The 21,196-nt window shown below is 40.8% G+C and overlaps 1 protein-coding gene across 7 annotated transcripts in view; it reads right to left on the reverse strand.

Moving 5' to 3' along the window:
- Window positions 1-21,196, reverse strand: part of LOC132391113 (inositol polyphosphate-4-phosphatase type I A) — a 238,540-nt gene that overhangs the window by 35,960 nt on the left and 181,384 nt on the right. For 5 of the 7 annotated variants that reach the window (XM_059963892.1, XM_059963893.1, XM_059963889.1 and 2 more), the window contains 5 exons: window positions 20,749-20,964; window positions 12,917-13,157; window positions 6,568-6,600; window positions 3,942-4,114; window positions 2,338-2,461 (listed from right to left, as the gene is read on the reverse strand). In XM_059963892.1, coding sequence (XP_059819875.1) covers window positions 2,338-2,461; window positions 3,942-4,114; window positions 6,568-6,600; window positions 12,917-13,157; window positions 20,749-20,964 — 787 coding nt within the window. The remainder of the gene's footprint in view (window positions 1-2,337; window positions 2,462-3,941; window positions 4,115-6,567; window positions 6,601-12,916; window positions 13,158-20,748; window positions 20,965-21,196) is intronic. The other 2 variants (XM_059963895.1, XM_059963896.1) reach the window with 2 other exon arrangements.

Raw genomic sequence — 21,196 nt, forward strand, 5'->3', positions numbered from 1 at the left:
GTTATCACCAATCCACACAGACTGTGGTCCTCTGGTTAGGAAGTCGAGGATCCAATTGCAGAGGGAGGTACAGAGGCCTGGTTCTACAACTTCTCAAAAAAGATTGTGGGAACGATGGTATTAAATGCTGAGCTATAGTCGATGAACAGCATCCTGGCATAGGGGTTTGTGTTGTCCAGGTGGTCTAAAACCATGTGGAGAGCCATTGACATTGTGTCTGCTGTTGATCTACTGTGGGGATTGGCAAATGGCAATGGGTCCAGGTCCTTGCCGAGGCAGGCGCTTAGTCTAGTCGTGACCAACCAGCGTTTCATCACTGTCGATGTGAGTGTTACTGAGCAATAGTCATGAAGGCAGACCACATTATTCTTCTTTGGCACTGGTATAATTGTTGCCTTTTTGAAGCAAGTGGGAGCTTTTGCCCGTAGCAGTGAGAAGTTGAAAATATCCTTGAAGACTCTCGCTAGTTGGTTGGCACAGGTTTTCAGAGCCTTACCAGGTACTCCATCGGGACCTTCTGCCTTGCAAGGATTCACTCTCTTTAAAGTCTGTCTAATATCGGCCTCTGAGACGGAGATCACAGGGTCCTCAGATGTAGCAGGGATGGTCACAACTGTGGTTGTGTTCTCCCTTTCAAAGCATGCAAAGAAGGCGTTGAGTTCATCTTGTAGTGAAGCATCACTACCGGAATGCTTGTTAAAGCATTCACAGTCCAGGCTAGAATAAATATGTGAACTCCTTGTATTTAATAACTGGTAGAACCTCCTTTAGCTGCAGTAACCTCCACTGAATGTTTCCTATAGCTGCTGATGAAACGAACAACAAGGAATTTTGGACCATTCCTCCATACAAAACTGTTTCAGTTCATCAATATTTCTGAGATTCCTTGCTTGACCAGTCCCACAGCATCTCAATTCAGTTAAGGTCTGAACTCTGACCTAGCCATTCCAAAACACAGATTTTCTTATTTAAAACATTCTGTTGTTGATGTACTCGTGTTTTGGATCATTGTCTTGTTGCATCATCTATCTTCTATTAAGCATTAGGTGATGGACCGCTATCCTGACATTCACCTGTAAAGTGTCCTGATACAATTTTGAATTCATTGTTCCCTCAATGACTGCAAGCCGTCCAGACCCTGAGGCAGAAAAGCAGTCCCAAATCATGACACACTTTCCACCATGCTTCACAGTTGTGATGAGGTCTTGGTATTGGTGTGCAGCGCCCTTTTTCCTCCAAACATAGCAGTTTGCATTTCTAGCAAAAAGTTCAACTTTTGTCTCAACTCTCCACAGAACATTGTGCCAGGAGCATTATGGAACATCCAGGGGGTCTTTTGCAAACTTGAGACGTGCAGCAATTTTTTTTTTTGAAGAGAAGTTGTTTCCTCCATAGTGTTCTTCCATGAATATCACTATTGTTCAATGTTTTTCTAATAATGAACACATGAACAGAGATTTTAGCAAGTTCCTGAGATTTCTGCAGGTCTTTTGCTGTTCCCTTGAGTTCTTTCTCACCTCCTTCAGCACTGCACATTGTGCTCTTGGTGTGATCTTTGCAGGATGCCCACTTCTAGGGACAGTAGCAACAGTACCAAATTTCCTCCATTTGTAGACAATTGCTCTTATTGTGGACTGATGAACACTCAGGTCTTTGAAAAACTTTTGTAGCCTTTTCCAGTTTCATCTTTTCTTCTAAGGAACTCTGAAAGTTACTTTGATTGAAGCATGGTGCATATAAACAGGCCATCCTCGAGAAGAGCAGGTTCTGTCAGTAACCTGACTTAAGAGTGTCTTTTTTATTTAGCTCTACAACTCTACAACCCACACCTCCAATCTCATATCATTTTTTGGAACACCTGACTTCAAATAGCTTTTGTAGAAGGCATTACCCTTTTTTTTAAACATAGACTGTGATTGTTTAAATGGTGTACTCAGTATTGACAAGTACAACTGTTTGCGTTATTAGTTTAGGCAGACTGTCTATTATTACTGTGATTTAGACGAAGATCAGACCACATATGAGTAATTAATGCAGAAAACCAGGTAATTGCAAAGGGTTCACAAATATTTCTTGCACCTGTAGTTAAAGAACTAAAGGGATGTACTAAACATTGGGTTATGTGGATCACTACTTATACAATGACGATAATATTTCACAAGCAAAGGCTCCAGGACCATGCTTTATGAAAATGTATACAATTTTTGCTACCGTATCTGGATTTTAATCCCAATGCAAAAGAAAGAAACCAGTATTATGAATATTTCTAATGGTGTTTAGAATACATCAGACATGGAAAATGGTATTGCAGCAGGAAAGTTTTATGAATGTTATTACCATATGTGCTTAGAAGCCCTTCGAATTGTGCCAACAAGCCAATGGTGTACAGCTGGCGCAAAAATCCATCATCACGAAGGCAGTTTCTTAGTTTGATGATAAATCCACAGATAAGGGCTGTTAGCTAAAGTGTATATTGAAAAAAGATGGATATCTAATGAAAACATGAACATCAGATAATACTATTTAACATGGCACTTTGCTTTTGAGGTCTTGAATAATACTTTGTTTTCCTCTTCCTAGCTTATTTCTTTAGAACTATTCTTTGTGGAAAGAAAATCAACAAGTTTGACTAAAATGATTCTTACTCAAGCACTTGGTGTTTTAGCATGAAAATATCACATATAAAATTGCCCAAGTACCACTTTGTTCTTTTAATGAGTTACAATGGTGAAAATGATTCCTAAAGAGTGAAAAACCTGAGCCACAACCACATTGGAACTGACTAATATTTACAGGAACGCTGTAGAAACCAATTCTTGTCTGGGCAATGATACAAGTATTGGGTTAATAAAAAATGAACTAAAGCAATAAATTAATATAAAACGCTCAAAATATTTGCATACAGTAAGTTGAGAATTGTTCCCCGACTCAGACAAGGAAATAATTGTCATGTAAGGACATGAAATCCTGAAGGATTTAGTTATTATTTTATTTCTATTGATCGAAGATGATAAACTAACGTCCACAGAATCAAGGTGATTTGCAGAAGAATCAGGAGATGTTAGGGAAAATATTTTGAAACACAAGTGGCTAGGCTTTACAGGTAACAAATACAAATACAATAGATTTCAAAAAGAGAAAAAATGACCTAGTGCAATGGAAAGATAGACAACAAGAGTGACCAACTGGGAAGCTCTTTCAAAGGGCTGGTAATTGTTTGAAATACTGAGGTGTCTCACTTAGTCTGTAACACCATTGCATCATGAGATGGTGATTCGCAGTAGTGTAGTGCTTAGCATATGCTTTACAGCATCAAAGACCTGGGTTCAATTTTCGTCATTGTAAGGAGTTTTGTGCGTTCTCCCCATGGATTTCCTCCGAGTGCTCTGGTTTCCCTCGCACATTCCAAAAGCGTACAGGTCAGTAGGATAATTGACCACATGGGTGTAATTGGGCAGCACAAGCTTGTTGGGCAGAGGGTCTTGTTACCGCTTTGTGCTGCTACATAAATAAAGTAATTTGAGAGAAAAGAAGAAATACACTTGCGATAATTTGTGACTGTCCCACACACATACATCTCATATGGAGCAATGTGCCTTTTGCAAGTAAGTTTTTCTTTGCACCTGTGCAGACATGTACTTGTCTATTTGACAATAAACTTGACTTTCACTGTGAAATACCAGAAAATGCCAGAAGGTGGCCACAATTACTGTGCGTTCTTTTCAAGATGATAACAATGGAGTTAATTTTGAGATCATACTGGGTCTCAGTGCAGTCTACTATAACTGGTTATTTTGCAGCTTTGTTTGGAAGGAGCTCGTTAATCTCAGATGGCAGAACATATAACAGATGGCAGAACAGATGGCAGAACAAGTTAGAGCAGAGCAAAGCATTTTGGCTTAATCATAAAAGAAAAAAAGTTGCATTGCACACAAACTTACAGTCTGACAAAAGACCACATCTCTGCGGTGCTGGATGGTCAAGTCCATTGCTATAGTAGGGGCACTATCTTGCATCAGGAGAAAGACCATTGCTTTCTTTGCTTTGTCACTCATCATGGCTACGCATTCTGTGAGTGTCGTCAGCAAAGGATAAAGTGCTTCACTCCACTCACCTATCAAACAGGAATTGAATAATAGTTCTTAATACCAGTGTTTACGAAAAGAAAACTGCAGAAGAAGCAGGATCCTATAACTCAAATTTTTGCCCCTTTAATTAAAGAAATGCATAGAATCAACCTTAAGACAGTTATCAACCAACCATATTGAAGAAAGCTCAAAATAAAGGGACAAACAGATCAAATTGATTGCACAATTTCACTGCTTATCAGGGGGAAATGCACATCTTAGTTCTTTCTGTATTTTGTAAATTGTCTCTCTGCAAAACTTTGTAAAGTAGTGCATTTTAGTATTTATAAGTGGGAAGTCATGAGAGATCCTGCTTTGCCTCACATAGACATTCACTGGTTAGTACATTCATTTTAAACTCCAGTCGGCTCTTAAAGGTCGCATGCTTTTCCCTTCTTTGAAAATGATTAATATTTAATTATAGACACTAAATCTGGCTTTGTGCAATGTTTCATTTTAAAAGTGCAGGGAGATACTTAAGCTATGGCTTAAACATATTTATGAAAAATAATTCATAAGTTAAATAGCACCATCTTAGGTCTCATCTTGGGAGCTCAAATCGCTTGCAGTACTGTTGTCTATTATTGTCATTTCAAAGCTTGATAATTCTGAATGTACAACAGTGTTGTTAGCAAATTCACAAATAACTTTAAATACTTAGAAATTTTAACTCCAACAGCAAAAATATCATTTTTTTGATGATAATGACATTACTGTCTTTTTAAAGTAACTCTTACTAAAACTGTATATAACAAAATAACCTTCAGGCATGAGTTGCTTATGTTAATATTATGCTACTTTAAGAGATTTCTTGTAAGTTTATTTCCAGCCATCTAAAAAAAGCATTTGCATCATTGTAACTTGACATGTTTATACTAAAATAATTCCACGAAATATCATTGTTTAAAATCAGCTGCCTGTAAGGCACATTCTCCCCTAAGAAAGGTAGTCCCCACATTTCCTTTGACAATTATTAACAGGAAATGAGTTGAGCATTAGAAATCAGAAAGAGCTAATGGAATGTATTCAAATTGATGGGTTTTTCCAAGTGATACATAGCCAGAATATGCAAGGACTGAAACTATTTACAGGATTTATAATTAACTTGGTCCTTTGTACAGAATGTCATACTGGCTTTCTGATGAGACAACGAGAGAAGACGTTATAAACACTACAGATTGAAGTAATGCGAAATTATAAATAGAGCAAGTCTAATTAACATCTTAAATTCCTGAAAACATAACAATTAAGGATTAGTTTGATTATTATTGATCAAACCAAATTACAAACAGAAACCACCAATAACACCTAATAAGTGGTGTTACACCTAATAAACCTATCAGAGAATGTTTATTTCTAATAGTCAGGGAGTCTAGGACCCTGGTGTATAAGTTACAAAGCCAGACCATTCAGGAGTAAAATTAGAAACTATATCTATACACAAAGTCTCAAGTTGAAATCTTTTCCATTAAGCAGAAATTATACTGCATTATCTGTTCATTTTTAATCTGAGATTGATGGGTTTTTATTAAACAAATACACTAAGTGCCTTAGTTCACAAATCAGTCATGGATAGTGCAATAAATATGGGGAAAGAAATAACCTATTAAAGTGCTATGAATTTCAGACACATTGACTATGGTGTGAGAGTTATACATTTCCACAATTAACAGCATTATGATTCAACCCAATACTGTGGAACTAGCATGAGCCAGATCAAGTAGAAATGGCATGTTCCATCTCTTAAAGGTTTTTAATCATTCATTTATTATTTTTAAATAAAGAAAGATTAAAGCTAGTTAGCTGGTGTGCACCCACAACAGACTAAAGCTATTGGTGCCAATTACATAACATGCTATGAGGGGATTCCTACTCATAGCAGTTGATTATTAGGCACCTACTGTAGCCAATAGACTAAAAATAAACAAAAATATAAGGGTAGACACCTGTAACAAACATCTCAGGATTCGAGAAACTTTGCAGGATGGGCTCCCATAATCTGATACATTAACTCTGCTTAACATGTGTTTATTCACCATTTTCTGCTTTTAAGTAATAGGCTACACTCCTCAGTGATCCCTCCATGGGGAATAGAAATGCTTATTCTGCCCATCCACAGCTAAGATAACAAAGAAAATTTGATTTCAGCTTTCATACTTCTCTAAAATTCTGATTTGCAGAGATTTGTCGACAATTAACTGAAATTCAAAGAAATGGATAAGAATAAAAGAGATTACGTTCAATGAAATTTTATAAATAATGGAACAGAAGTTGTGATTAAATACAGCTTGATGTTCCAGAAATAACAAATACAAATTCAGAGGTCAGCTATTCAAAGCTGAAGCATCTATGCGCAAAACATAACGCATTTAATGCAACTTAGGTTAGATATGAAAAAAGCAGAAACTGGCTGGTGAACAGGTGTGGAAAACACACATACCTTCAGAGGGCTCCTCTGCAGTGGAGTGGCAATCTGCACAGAAAATGGAGGTGCACATGCATGATTAGAAGCAGCACTTTTTCTACTAACAAGCAGACCTACTTGCTTTTTTTTTGGAAGTATTTTACCATGAGGTATTTGGCACTCAGCACTGACAAAGGAGCAAGCAAACAGGTTCAGAGAGCAAGAGCATTTTGGTGCAACACTGACTACACCTGGGCATTTTCCATACAAATTGTATCTGAGGTTGCCTTTTCAAAGTATATCCAATTGACATTAATAAACCTCCAAACTGGGCAATATAACATCAAAATCCTGCATTGAAAATTACTGCTACATCAATACAAATATTTTAAACGCATGACAAAGGAAATTTATTAAAGTTTCATTACAATTAGTAGTGCAGTGTGGAAATGAAAAGCAGTTCAATGTTTGATTTAAAAACTGTAGATAATATCTAAACCTGCTGTGCATATCATGTACCTATATTATAAAGGAAATATTACTGCACATTGTCGACTCTACCCATTAATCCCATTCAGTTAGAGGGAGAACATGCAAACTTCCAGACCCTAACTTTGAATTTGGTCATAAGCATCGGAAGCTACAGAGGCAGAATCACTTGTTCCACACTATTTCATCAAGACGATTGGAAGCACAGTTGTTGGATTAATTTCCTCACCAACTAAAGAATGAATATATGAAGAGACTCCAGAAATATAGGATAGAGAAAGATTAAGTTTGATCTCTTCTTCACTATTTAGAGAATTGTAGAAAATGTCTCAAGTGATCCAGGAGATTATAATTTAATTGCACAGATTTTTAAAATTTATTCACATCTGGGAAGAGCATTAAGTAGAATCTTTGTCAAATAATGAAACGATAGGAAATACAGCTTCCCATGTCTACTCATGGCTGGTTAGGAAATAAATTATTTTAATAATTCCAGGCTCCAGCAAATATGTCATCTTTGGATGTAATACACTGAAGTAAACACTAACTCTTATAACAATTTAAAAAAAATTAAAATGCCCAGATGTGGAAGCAAGTACCCAAGGCAGCAGCCTAATCGCATAGCATGCGCTAGTCAATGCAAAGGATAAGAGTTGCCCTTTAAAGCTGTTTTTCATATCAAGGAGACAATGTTTCTTTTGTGGTCATTTGTTCATTTTAAAAAACCAATAATGGTCAGTGACATTTTAGTGAAAATGAGAGTGCTAATTTCAAATGAATCTTAGCACTCCAGACCTTAAATACAACATAATATAGAACAATTTTCATGAGGATTGTATACAGTAAGCCACAAATATAACAAAACCCTGGGTGGAGATAACATGGAGTCACAGGGAACTAATATCAGCCAAGGAAATGCATTTATTTTTGCACATGCTTATCTCTCATTTTGCTGAAATTAAAACTAATTTTAAATGGATTCATTTAGAGTCATAGAATACTACAGCACAGAAACAGGTCCTTGGCCCAGCTGTCCTTGCTGAACCATAAATCTACACCCAGACCATAGCCCTCCATACCACTCTCATCCACGTAACCATCCAAATTTCTCGTAAATGTTGAAATCAAACCCACATCCGCCATTTGTTCTGGCAGCTCGTTCTACACTATCATCATCCTCTGAGTGAAGAAGTTTCCCCTCATGTTCACCTTAAACATTCCACATTTCATCCTTAACCCATGATCTCTAGTTGTAGTCTCACCCAACATCAGTGAAAAAAGCCTGCTTGCATTTACCCTATCTATACCCCTCATAATTTTGTATACCTCTATCAAATTTCCCCTCAATCTTAACTGATCCAGGGAATAAAGTCCAAACTGATGCAATCTTTCCTGATAACTCAGGTCCTCAAGCCCTGGCAACACCCTCGTAAATTTTCTCTGCACTGTTTCAATCTTATTTACATTTTTCCTGCAGGTAGTTGAGCAAAACTGCACATAATACTCCAAATTAGTCTCTCCAATGTCTTATACAACTTCAATAACACAACTCATCTCCTGCACTCAATACTTTGACTTATGAAGGCCAATGTGCCAAAAACTTTCTTTACGACCCTATCTACCTGTGACACCACTTTTAAAGAATTATGGATCTTTATTCCCAGATCCCTGTTCTACTGCACTCCTCAGTGCCCGACTGCTCACTGTACAAGACCTACCCTGAATGGCCCTCCCAGAGTGCAACCCTCACATTTGTCTGCATTAAATTCCACCTGCCATTTTTCAGCCCATTCTTTCTGCTGGTCCAGATCCTGCTGCAAGCTATGATAGTTGTGCTCGCTGTCCTCTGCACCCCTAAACTTGGTATCATCCACAAATTTTCTTATACAGTTTACCACATGATCATCCAGATCATTGATGTAGATTAGAACAACAAACCCAGCACCAATTCCTGTTGCACACCACTAGTTACAGGCCTTCAGTCAGACTGACAACCATCTACTACCACTCTGTGGTTTCTCCCACAAAGCCAATATCTAATCTAATTCACTACCTCATCTTGGAGTCGAGTGACTGAACCTTCTTGACCAACCTCTCACATGGGACCTTGTCAAAGTCTTGATTAAAGTCCAAGTAAACAACATTAAAGTCCTGATTTGCTTTTCTCAACTTTCCTGGTTCATCAACTTTGCCCTTAACATATCTGAACCATTAAGATTCTACTTCACCTTGCCTTTTAACCATCCTAATTTCCTTGCATTTTCCTTATACTCAATTATCTCATTTGTTCTTACCTGCCTTTTCCTGCTATGTACCTCTTTTTCACTTAACCTGGGCCTTAACATCTCTTGAAAACAAAGATTTTGTAAAACTGTTATCCTTGCCTTTTATTCTGACAGGAACATATAAATTCTGTAGTCTCGAAATTTCACCGTTGAAGGCGGCCAACTTACTAAGTACACCTTTGCCAGAAAACAATCTGCCCCAATCCTTAGTTAGTGGATCCTTTCTTCAATTTAGAATCTCAACCCACATATCAGATCTATCTTTTTGCATATTTAGTTTGAAATTAATGGTATTATGATACAGAGTGTTCCCCTACACAAACTTCTATAACCTGCCTGCCTCATTCCCTAATAGGAGATCTAGTATCACACTCTCTAGTTAAGACTTCTATAAACTGATTAAGGAAACTTCCTGAATGCATTTGACAAACTCTTTCCCATTCAGTTCTTTTCCCGGTCAATATATGGAAAGTTTTAAAACATATACTATTGCAACCATACATTTCTTGCAACAGTCTGCAATCTCTCTACCAATTTGGTCCTCTAAATTCCACGGTCTGTTGGGTGGTCCAGAACATAATCCCATTAACGTGGTCGTATCTTTCTTATACCTCAGTTCTACCCATAAAGCCTCATTAGACAAGCTCTCCGGTCTGTCCAATCTGAGCACTGGTGTGACATTTTCCCTGACTATTTATTAATGTCATTCTTCACTCTTTAACCCATCCTGTTCTGTCATGTCTAAAACAGTGGAACCCCAGAACATTGAACTGCCAGTCCTGTTGCAACCAACTCTTGTTAATGGCTACAGTATCATAATTCTATGCATTGATTCATGCCTTAACCTCATCCTCCCTTCCTACAATACTCTTTGCATTGCAATGTATGCAGCTCAGAGCATTAGTCCCACCATGCTCAACCTTTTGATTCCTGGCTTTGGATGTAACAACATCTTCCTCCACACCGACTTCACCATCTGCCCTGGTGCTCTGGTTCCCAGATCTCTGCAGCTCTAGCTTGAACCCTCCCCACTGCTGCTCCACCCCCCTCTCAAGTGCAGCCCTCCCTCCTGCAACATCTTATCCATGTGTTAAACTGTACGATCTTCCTATTTCTGGCCTTTCTAGCACATGGCATGGGTAGCAATCTTGAGATTAAACCCTGGAGCTCCTGTTCTTTATTAACCTAGCACCTAACTCCCTAAACTCACAACGTAGGACTTTGCCCTCCCTTCTATCCATGCCATTGGTACCGATGTGGACCAGAACATCAAGTTGCTCATCCTTACACTTATGAATGCGGTGGATGTGATCTGAGATGTCCCTGACCCTGGCACCCAGGAGGCAAAGTACCATCCTGGAATCTCTTTCTCATCTACATAACCTTCTTTCTGTTCTCCTTACCAATGAATCTCCTATCACTTCAGCTTACCTCTTCTCCCCTTTTCCCTTCTGAGCTACAAAGCTGGACTGTGCCAGGAACCTGACCACTGTGGCTTTACAAAAGCTTTTTTAAGGTTTTTGTCGCAAGATAAATTCAACTGGTTTTGAACACACCAATATAGTGATTTATTAATTTATTTTCTTGCTGTTATACCAATTCCAGGACTGCCATTGCATCAGTCCACCCTCAAAACAGATGCAAGCTATTGCTGCTTACAAGTACTAAAAGGTTACATACAGGCACATACACACAGATTATGGGCATGAGATAAGAATATTTTTAAGCACAGATTTGAAACAAAGATGAAAGACGGCTTTGCAAGCATTGAAAGCATGTTTCTACAAAGTAGAAATTTTATTGCTGAATCCCTTTGAGAATGAAACTTACAATTTTATATACATAAAAAACAGGATAGCTTTTGAGGGAGGACAACAACCACAGATGGAGTACATTGTTTCAGGTACAAGTTTATTCTGAAATCATGAAAGTCATTTGCATTACACCATTTATCTATGAAGGGTTTTGCCAAGAACTGTCATGTATGAGGAAAAACAGTAAAGTAGTATTTGTGGTTTGTAATGATCAGTGCTTCAATATTGCAAAAAATAAACACAAAACATTCTGTAATTCAATTTTGGGGCAGAGAGGTAGCTGTAGAGTGCTGATATTTTCAATTTCACATTTCAATCATAATCTACATTTCTATTTTTAAATATCCATAAGGGAAAACAAGCCTGACAGTGAGGCATGAAGATATGATAGAAAGTTTTAAAATTCTTATTTTGAATGATAATTTAATCAAAGGTGGATTGATGACAATTTAAGATCTGGTCTCACATGGAACAGTTGTAAAAATCTTTGTACTTGCGCATCTGACACTCTTAACTGATGCATATATGTGTAAGATGTTATTACAGTGAAAGGAAGTTTTACCTTTTCACCCAATGCATAAATTATTGGAGCTGACACTTGGGCCATATTCCAGGAGGTATGAGTGGATCTATTAACTTAAAACATGTCACTTTCTCATTTCAGATAATGTCTTCTGGCATGAGCACAGCATAAAGCAAATCGTGTCAGGGATTCTATGACAGGATGTCAAAAACAAACCTTAAGTTTATTGAACAAGCTGAAGTTGCTCACTGCACAACAGTAAAGGTAAAGATGGTTAGTAGAGTGGAAAAGGTCAAGCAAAGCCAAAAGCATGATGAAACTATTAAAAATCCCAAAATATGAAATTAGGAAAATATGAAATGGAAACTAATCCTTGGTAAGTTCAGTAAAAGAGGCCAATCAATCTAGATCATTCAGAATAAACAAATTGGTGGAATTAGATCCTTAGTTTTATTTTAAATGATTATGGACATTACCCTTACAGTCTCAGGAACAATACTATCTTATCAATGGTTTTACTGGAATATGTCTCGAAAAAACAATTTATAAAATCCTTACTTGCAGATTACATATTTTAAAGTGCAGTTTGCTTATTTGTTGTAAACCAAATTCATGTCAATCAAGTCTAAAAAAGTACTTTGATGCAAGAAATATTGGGATAAATTACTGTAACACTCCCTTTAAAGAACCTTTTTTATGCCACGGATCCCTATTATTAACTAAGGGGTCTGTGGACCCAGGTTGGGGATCCCCACTTTAAAGGGTGACTCTATAATTAAAGGTGGCAGGGAGTAGGGAATTTAGGTTCAGAATTCGTAGTTTAAGGCTGTTAGAACCATAGAATATTACAGCATAGAAACAGGCCTTTTGGCCCTTCTTGGCTGTGCCGAACCATTTTTCTGCCTAGGCCCACTGACCCGCACCTGGCTCATATCCCTCCATACACCTCTCATCCACGTACCTGTCCAAGTTTTTCTTAAATGTTAAAAGTGAGCCCACATTTACCACTTCACCTGGCAAATATTCCTATTTGTTGATCTAGAATTATTTTGAACAATCTTGGTTCAGAAACTGAAGGGAAGCAGTTTTGCTGGCAGAAATTCTAACTGGAATGAAATGGCACCCTACTGACGATCAACAATTCATGCCAAGCATGAATGTCTCACTTATTTAGACTCAGATCAGGATTGCTTACTTTTAATTATTTCCAACAACATTATTTAACTAAACGTACCAAGGGTTAGCATGAAGAACAAATGGTAATGTTCACTCACACGCAGCTCTCTTACTGGAAGAACGACATGGTGGTGGAGATTGAGAACATTTCTCATCTAAGGCCCCTGGATTTATCCAGTATGCGCGATGCTCTTGGTTACCTTTCTTGCTGACAGAAGTAATATCACAGTGAAAAACATCTTCACTGCTCTCGCTACGTAACCGCTCCTTCTGGAGAAGTTTGTCTACCCTCTGAATAATACAGTCCAAACTTTTATCAACATTAAGCCACACTTTCTCCTAAAAGGAGACAAAACAGAAAATTATATATTGAATCACAAAATATCTGGTTTAAATAGAAAAGAATTTTTATTGACACATTATTTGAAGGTTAACTAAATAAAAAACACTCAAAATACTCAGGTCAGACAGCATCTGTAAAAAGAGAAAACAAATTAATGTTTCAAACTCTTCATCCAAGTTTTGGGATTTTTTTCTCTTTATTATCACTTGAGATCTTGTATCACAAATGAGATTACTTGTCTGCAGAAAGAACAGTAATAGCAAATCTGCAAAAGTAGTCCTTTGCTATTCTATGGTATTTATCATTGCAAGTGGAAATGCCAAAACCTTTCCAGATGAAAATCATATTAAGCAAGTAGTATCCTGCTGGGTTGCACTTCAGCAGAGTATGGCAACTAGACTGCTCTGGATCCACAGAAAGTGCAGAGACTGTAAAACCTGCCGAGTCCATTAGAGGGCTCATCACATTTTCCCATCTAGTCCACCTTCACTGTTCTTCAGGAAAGCTAATAGAACTTTCAAGGATGCCCATCACCCAGGCTATTCCCTTTTTTCTCCCCGACCTTCCAGAAGATACAAGACTTTGAAATCTCTTCTTCAGCCCTTTACCTCATACACCTATCACCTCCCATCTTCTCACTTCTTACCCCCCCACCCACCGACCACTCCCATTAATTCTCCGTAACTTCTGCCACCTCCAACAGGATCCCACTACCAAACACATTTTTCCCTCCCCCCCCACCTTTCTGCTTTTCGCAGGGATCACTCCCTACGTGACTCCCTTGTCCACTCATCCCCTCCATCCCTTCCCAACAATCTCCCTCCTGGCACTTATCCTTGTAAACGGAACAAGTGCTACACCTGCCCTTATACTTACTCCCTCTCCACCACTCAGGGGCCCAGACAGTCCTTCCAAGTGAGGCGACACTTCACCTGTGAGTCGGCTGGTGTGGTATACTGTGTCCGGTGCTCCCGGTGTGGCCTTTTATATATTGGTGAGACCCGACGCAGACTGGGAGACCGTTTCGCTGAGCACCTACGCTTGGACCACCACAAAAAGCAGGATCTCCCAGTGACCACACATTTTAATTCCACGTCCCATTCCCATTCTGATATGTCTATCCATGGCCTCCTCTATTGTCAAAATGAATCCAAACTCAGGTTGGAGGAACAACACCTTATATACCGGCTGTGTAGCCTCCAACCTGATGGCATGAATATTGACTTCTCTAACTTCCGTTAATGCCCCTCCTCTCCTTCTTACCCCATCCCTGACATATTTAGTTGTTTGCCTGTTCTCCATCTTCCTCTGGTGCTCCCACCCCCTTTCTTTCTCCTGAGGCCTCCCATCCCATGATCCTTTCCCTTCTCCAGCTCTGTATCACTTTCACCAATCACCTTTCCAGCTCTTAGCTTCATCCCACGCCCTCTGGTCTCCTCCTATCATTTCGCATTTCCCCCTCCCCCACTACTTTCAAATCTCTTACTATCTTTCCTTTTGTTTAGTCCTGACGAAGGGTCTCGGCCCACAATGTCGACAGCGCTTCTCCCTATAGATGCTGCCTGGCCTGCTGTGTTCCACCAGCATTTTGTGTGTGTTGTTGATTGAATTTCCAGCATCTGCAGATTTCCACGTGTGTGATCACTCCCCTCACCTGGTTTCACCTATCACCTGGCAGCTTCCCCTCCACCCACCTTCTTATTCTGGTTTCTTCCCCTTCCTTTTCAGTCCTGATGAAGGTTATAGACAATAGACAATAGGTGCAGAAGTAGACCATTCGGCCCCTCGAGTCTGCACCGCCATTCTGAGATCATGGCTGATCATTCACTATCAATACCCAGTCCCTGCCTTGTCCCCATATCCCATGATTCCCCTATCCATCAGATATCTATCCAGCTCCTTCTTGAAAGCATCCAGAGAATTGGCCTCCACCATCTTCCGAGGCAGTGCATTCCACACCTCCACAACTCTCTGGGAGAAGAAGCTCTTCCTCAACTGTTTTAAATAACTGACCTCTTATTCTCAATCCATGCCCTCTGGTACTGGACTCTCCCAACATCTGGAACATATTTCCTGCCTCAATCCTATCAAATCCTTTAATTATCTTAAACGTTTCAATCAGATCCCCTCTCAATCTCCTTAATTCCAGCGTGTACAAGCCCAATCTCTCCAATCTCTCTGCGTAAGACAGCCCTGCCATCCCAGAAATCAACCTAGTGAATCTACGCTGCACTTCCTCAATTGCCAGAATGTCCTTCCTTAAACCTGGAGACCAAAACTGTACACAATATTCCAGGTGTGGTCTCACCAGGGCCATGTACAAATGCAAAAGAACATCCTTGCTCTTGTATTCAATTCCCCTTGTAACAAAGGCCAACATTCCATTTGCCCTCTTCACTGCCTGTTGCACTTGCTCATTCACTTTCATTGACTGGTGAACTAGGACTCCTAGGTCTCTTTGCATTTCTCCCTTACCTAACTCGACACCATTCAGACAATACTCTGCCCTCTTGTTCCAGCTTCCAAAGTGGATAACTTCACATTTATTCACATTGAATGACATCTGCCAAGTATCTGCCCACTCACTCAGCCTATCCAAGTCTCCCTGTATTCTCCTAACGTCCTCTTCGCATGTCACACTGCCACCCAGTTTAGTATCGTCAGCAAACTTGCTGATATAGTTTTCAATGCCCTCATCTAAATCATTGACATAAATCGTAAAGAGCTGTGGTCCCAATACAGAGCCCTGTGGTACCCCACTAGTCACCTCCAGCCAGTCTGAGAAACACCCATTCACTGCTACCCTTTGCTTTCTATCTGCCAACCAGTTTTCTATCCATGTTGAAACCCTGCCCCCAATGCCATGAGCTCTGATTTTACTCACCAATCTCCTATGTGGCACCTTATCGAATGCCTTCTGAAAATCTAGGTACACAACATCTACTGGCTTACCCTCATCTAACATCCTTGTTACACCCTCAAAAAACTCCAACAGATTAGTCAAGCATGATTTGCCCTTGGTAAATCCATGCTGGCTCGGCCTAATCCTATTTCTGCCATCTAGATGTGCCACTATTTCGTCCTTAATAATGGACTCAAGCATCTTCCCCATGACTGACGTTAGGCTAACAGGGCGATAGTTCTCCGTTTTCTCCTTCCCTCCCTTCTTGAAAAGTGGGACAACATTAGCCACTCTCCAATCTTCAGGAACTGATCCTGAATCTAAGGAACATTGGAAAATGATTACCAATGCATCCGCAATTTCCTGAGCCACCTCTTTTAGAACCCTCGGATGCAGACCATCTGGACCCGGGGATTTATTAGCCTTCAGTCCTACCAGTCTACTCATCACAGATTCTTTCCTAATGTCAATCTGTCTCAATTCCTCTGATATCTTATGACCCTGGCCCATCCATACATCTGGGAGATTGCTTGTGTCCTCCCTGGTGAAGACAGATCTAAAGTATGCATTAAATTCTGTTGCCATTTCCCTGTTTCCCATAACAATTTCTCCCAATTCATTCTTCAAGGGGCCAACATTGTTCTTAACTATCTTCTTTCTCTTCACATAGCTAAAAAAGCTTTTGCTATCCCCTTTTATATTCCTGGCTAGACTGAGCTCATACCTGATTTTTTTCTCTCCGTATTGCTTTTTTAGTTAAGATCTGCTGTTCCTTAAAACTTTCCCAATCTTCTGTATTCCCACTCATCTTAGCCCTGTCATACTTCTTTTTCTTTAATGCTATACAATCTCTGACTTCCTTTGTCAACCACTGTGGCCCCTTCCCCCTCTTTGAATCCTTCCTTCTCATTGGAATGAACTGCATTTGCATCTTTTGTATTATGCCCAAGAATATCTGCCACTGCTGATCCACTATCTTTCCTGCCAGGGCATCTGCCCATTTAACTTTGGCTTAACCTCATGGCTCCATAGTCTCCTTTATTTAATTGCAACACTGACACCTCTGATCTGCCCCTATCCCTCTCAAATTGTAGATAAAAACTTATCATGTTATGATCACTACTTCCTCATGGCTCCTTTACTTCAAGATCACTTATCAATTCCTGTTCATTACACATCACCAGGTCCAAAATAGCCTCGTTCCTGGTTGGCTCAAGCACAAGCTGTTCCAAAAATACATCCCTTAGACACTCCACAAAGTCCCTATCCTGGGGTCCAGCACCTACCTGATTCTCCCAGTCCACCTGCATGTTGAAATCTCCCATAACGACTGCATTACCTTTAGCACATGCCAATGTTAACTCCCTAATCAACTTGTACCCAATATCCACGCTACTGTTTGGGGGCCTGTACACAACACCCATTAGGGTGTTTTTACCCTTACTGTTCCTCAGCTCAATCCACACAGACTCTACTTCCCCTGTTCCCAAGTCACCTCTTGCTAAGGACTGAATCTCATTCCTCACCAACAGGGCCACCCCACCCCCTCTTCCCATATTTCTGTCTCTACGATAGCACGTATACCCTGGTACACTCAATTCCCAGGCCTGATCCCCTTGCAGCCATGTCTCCGTTATCCCAACAATATCGTAGTTCCCCATTTTCATCTGAGCTTCAAGCTCATCTGTCTTATTTCTGACACTACGCGCATTCAAGTATAGAATTCTTAGCCCATTCCTCCTCTCTTTGCTTAAAAGACTGTCTACTGTACCTAACCCAGCTCCTTGAACTTCCATCGGGCAAATTGGACCCTGAATTTTGATGACCTTCTCAAGATCACCCAAACCTTGTACACATTTAACCCCATGCACTTTCTGACCAACCCTCTGGATCTGGATCCCTGCCCCCTGCACATCTAGTTTAAACCCCCCCCCCCGAGCAGCACTGGCAAATACTCCTGCAAGAATGTTAGTACCCCTCCGGTTCAGATGTAGACCATCCCTTCGAAACAGATCCCAATGTCCCTGGAACAAAGACCAATTATCCAAAAACCTGAACCCTTCCTTCCTGCACCATGCTCTCAGCCTCGTATTAATGTGCATAATCATTCTATTCTTCGCCTCACTCGCACGTGGCACAGGTAGCAATCCCGAGATTGTCACCCTGGAGGTCCTGCCTTTCAGCTTCACTCCTAACTCCCTGAACTCTCTAAGCAGGACCCCCTCACTCATCTTACCTTCATCATTGGTCCCTACATGGACCACTACATCTGGGTTCATGCCCTCACTCTCAAGAATAGCCTGCACCTGATCTGAGATGTCCCGGACCCTGGCACCACGGAGGCAACATACCATCCGAGACTCCCGATCTGCCCCACAAAATCTCCTATCTGCCCCCCTAACTATAGAGTCCTCTAAAACTATTGCTCTCTTCTCTTCCCTCCTCCCCTTTCTAGTTGAGGGTTCAACCTCTGTGCCAGAGGCAGGACCACTACAACTCATTCCTGGTAGGTCATCCCCATCAACAGTATCCAGTACGGTATACTTATTGTTAATGGGAATGGCCGCAGGGGTGCTCTGCTCTCAGCCTGCTCCCCCTGCCTCTCTGGACCGTCACCCATCTGCCTAAATCTTGGTTCTTTGGTGTGACTACCTCCTGATAACTATCTATCTCTGCCTCCACCTCCCGAATGATCCGTAGTTCATCCAGCTCCTGCTCCAACTCCCTAATTCGGTCTGATAGGAGCTGCAGCTGGACGCACCTTTTGCAGGTGTGGTCATCAGGGACAACTGTGTTGACCCTGACCTCCCACATACTGCAAACGGAGCACACCACTGCTCTGACTGTCTTCCCCATACCTGAACTGGATTAATAGAATAAGTCTAAAAAGCACCTAGCGACCTTACCTTCTTCCCCTCAGCGAGCAATCACACAAGCTTACCGAAGTCCCCTTACACCGAAGCCCACTTAGCCAAAGCCCAGGACTCTGCTTCCACGGACTCCGCTGCCCGCTGTGAAAAGAAGTCCTGCCTTTTCATGGCCCAAAACACTCACTGCTTATCCCTCTCCATAAATGTTGCCAGATCTGCTGAGTTCCTTCAAAATTTGGTTTAGTGTTGCTTAAGAATATCAACTGCACCATGTTATCAGATTTCTGAACTAATCATCTTTTTCATATCCCCTTCTCAGTGCTGTTGTCACATTCTTGAATCCTTAATTCTATTTACCCATTAAATCTAATTATTTCAACTTCCCATTCCCATTGCGACATGCCAGTCAATGGCTTCCTCTACAGCCACAATGAGGTCAAACTCAGGTTGGAGGCCCTGTACCGCATATTTCATTTGTGCAGTCTCCAACCTAATGGCATGAACATTGACCCCTTTACTGGTAACTTCCCCTCCCTCCTTCCTCCTTTTTCCATTCCCCATTCTGGTTACCCTCTCATCCCTTCTCTTCTCCTCACCAGCCCATCATCTCATACCTTCCTTCTTCCCTGATAAACTATTAGAATCCTTCCTCTTCAGTCCTTTACCTTTTCCACATGTCCTCTCCAAGCTTCTTATTTCATCCCTCCTCATCCACCCACCTAGACTCACCTATTACCTGCCTAGATTGTACTCCTTCCTCTCCCTCACCTCTTATGCCCCTTTCCTTTCCAGTCCTGATGAAGAGTCTCAGCCCAAAACATCTGTTCATTCCCCTCTATAGAAGCTGCCTGACCTGCGCTGTTTCTCCAGCATTTTGGGTGTGTTGCTCAAGATTTCTGTAAAATCTCTTGTGCTTACGATTCTCTCTCCTGTTTTTATCACTTTAGCAATTCTTTCAGTGCTACCGGCAGAAGGCATCTCCTCGGGCATTAACAACAGTAGACACCTCCATCAAACTGGAGAGCCCGTAGCCCTTCTCAAAGCTGGAGACCAACCACGGCTTCAGCCCACCAGCTGGCTTGCTTGCCATGGTGTCTGACTGGCAACTGAAAATCAATCTGGGCAAGCAATTAAAAGTTCTCTGACTTCATCGCATTATTATCGCTGAGGCCTGACCTAGTCATTTGGTCAGGAATCTCAAAGCAGTGGTGATGGTAGTACTGACAGTTCCTTAGGAAGACTGGCTTGAGAAGGCATTTGAATGTAAGAAACCCACTTACCAGGACCTGGTAGAGCAATCCCAGATACAGGGGTGGAGGGCACAAAGTCAGCCTACAGGGGTGGGGTGTCGAGGTTTTGCTGGCTGTTCGCGGCGCAGAACCTACTCTTTCCTTGGCATTATGGGGAATGCAAAGAAAAGAGCCATTAGGGCCATCTCAGAGGCTGCTGAGTGAGCCTCCAGATGGCTATGGATCAAGAAGTGTGACCGATGAGCCGTGGACCAATGCTACTGGAGTACAAGTCAAGGCCTGACCAACCCTGACTGGGTTGCTTGGGCGAGAGTGTCTGTGGTTGAAAGACCCAAAGCACCCGATGACGCCAGGTTATGTCACTGACGATGAGTCCCACCACATCTGAGGATGTATTTCAGCATCACGCTCCACACCATTCTGTTTTCCTATATTTACTGGTGCTTTTATTATTACCACATATGCTGTTTTCTCTCTGAGCTTCAAACAAGAATTTCATAGCCTGAGCTTTGTACATAACAATGAACTAACTTGAATCAAACTCTAAATAACTCAATGGACTTACCCATTCCTCCTCATGCCAGCTAATATGCAGGGAAGAGCGGCTGTTCCTGCCTGCCCATTTAGCCATGAGGGTATCCTGGTCATTCCGGAGCATCACTTGGTCTGCTTCTCCTGATGGGGACGATTTGGAAGCAATGTAGTTGGGCCTGGCAGCATTAAGGGCTTCAACAGCATTTGCCAGCAATTTACAGTCACAAACAGTGACCAGTTGTCTTGTCTGTATGAGAAAAAAATAAAACACCTCCAGAGAGTTAATAATACCCAATAAACACTCTTAGAATTTAGTTTGCTCCTTATACACAAGAATGAAAATTGAAGATTTACTGGCCACACACTGATGAACCAAATCTTTGAAATTCTAATTCCAGATAAATTATTTAAGTGTCATCTTAAATACTCATGTATGCATTCATTTCTACAATAAAACACTAAATTGTATATTGCAAAGG

This window comes from Hypanus sabinus, chromosome 3 (genome assembly GCF_030144855.1).
Source record: "Hypanus sabinus isolate sHypSab1 chromosome 3, sHypSab1.hap1, whole genome shotgun sequence".
NCBI lineage: Eukaryota > Metazoa > Chordata > Chondrichthyes > Myliobatiformes > Dasyatidae > Hypanus > Hypanus sabinus.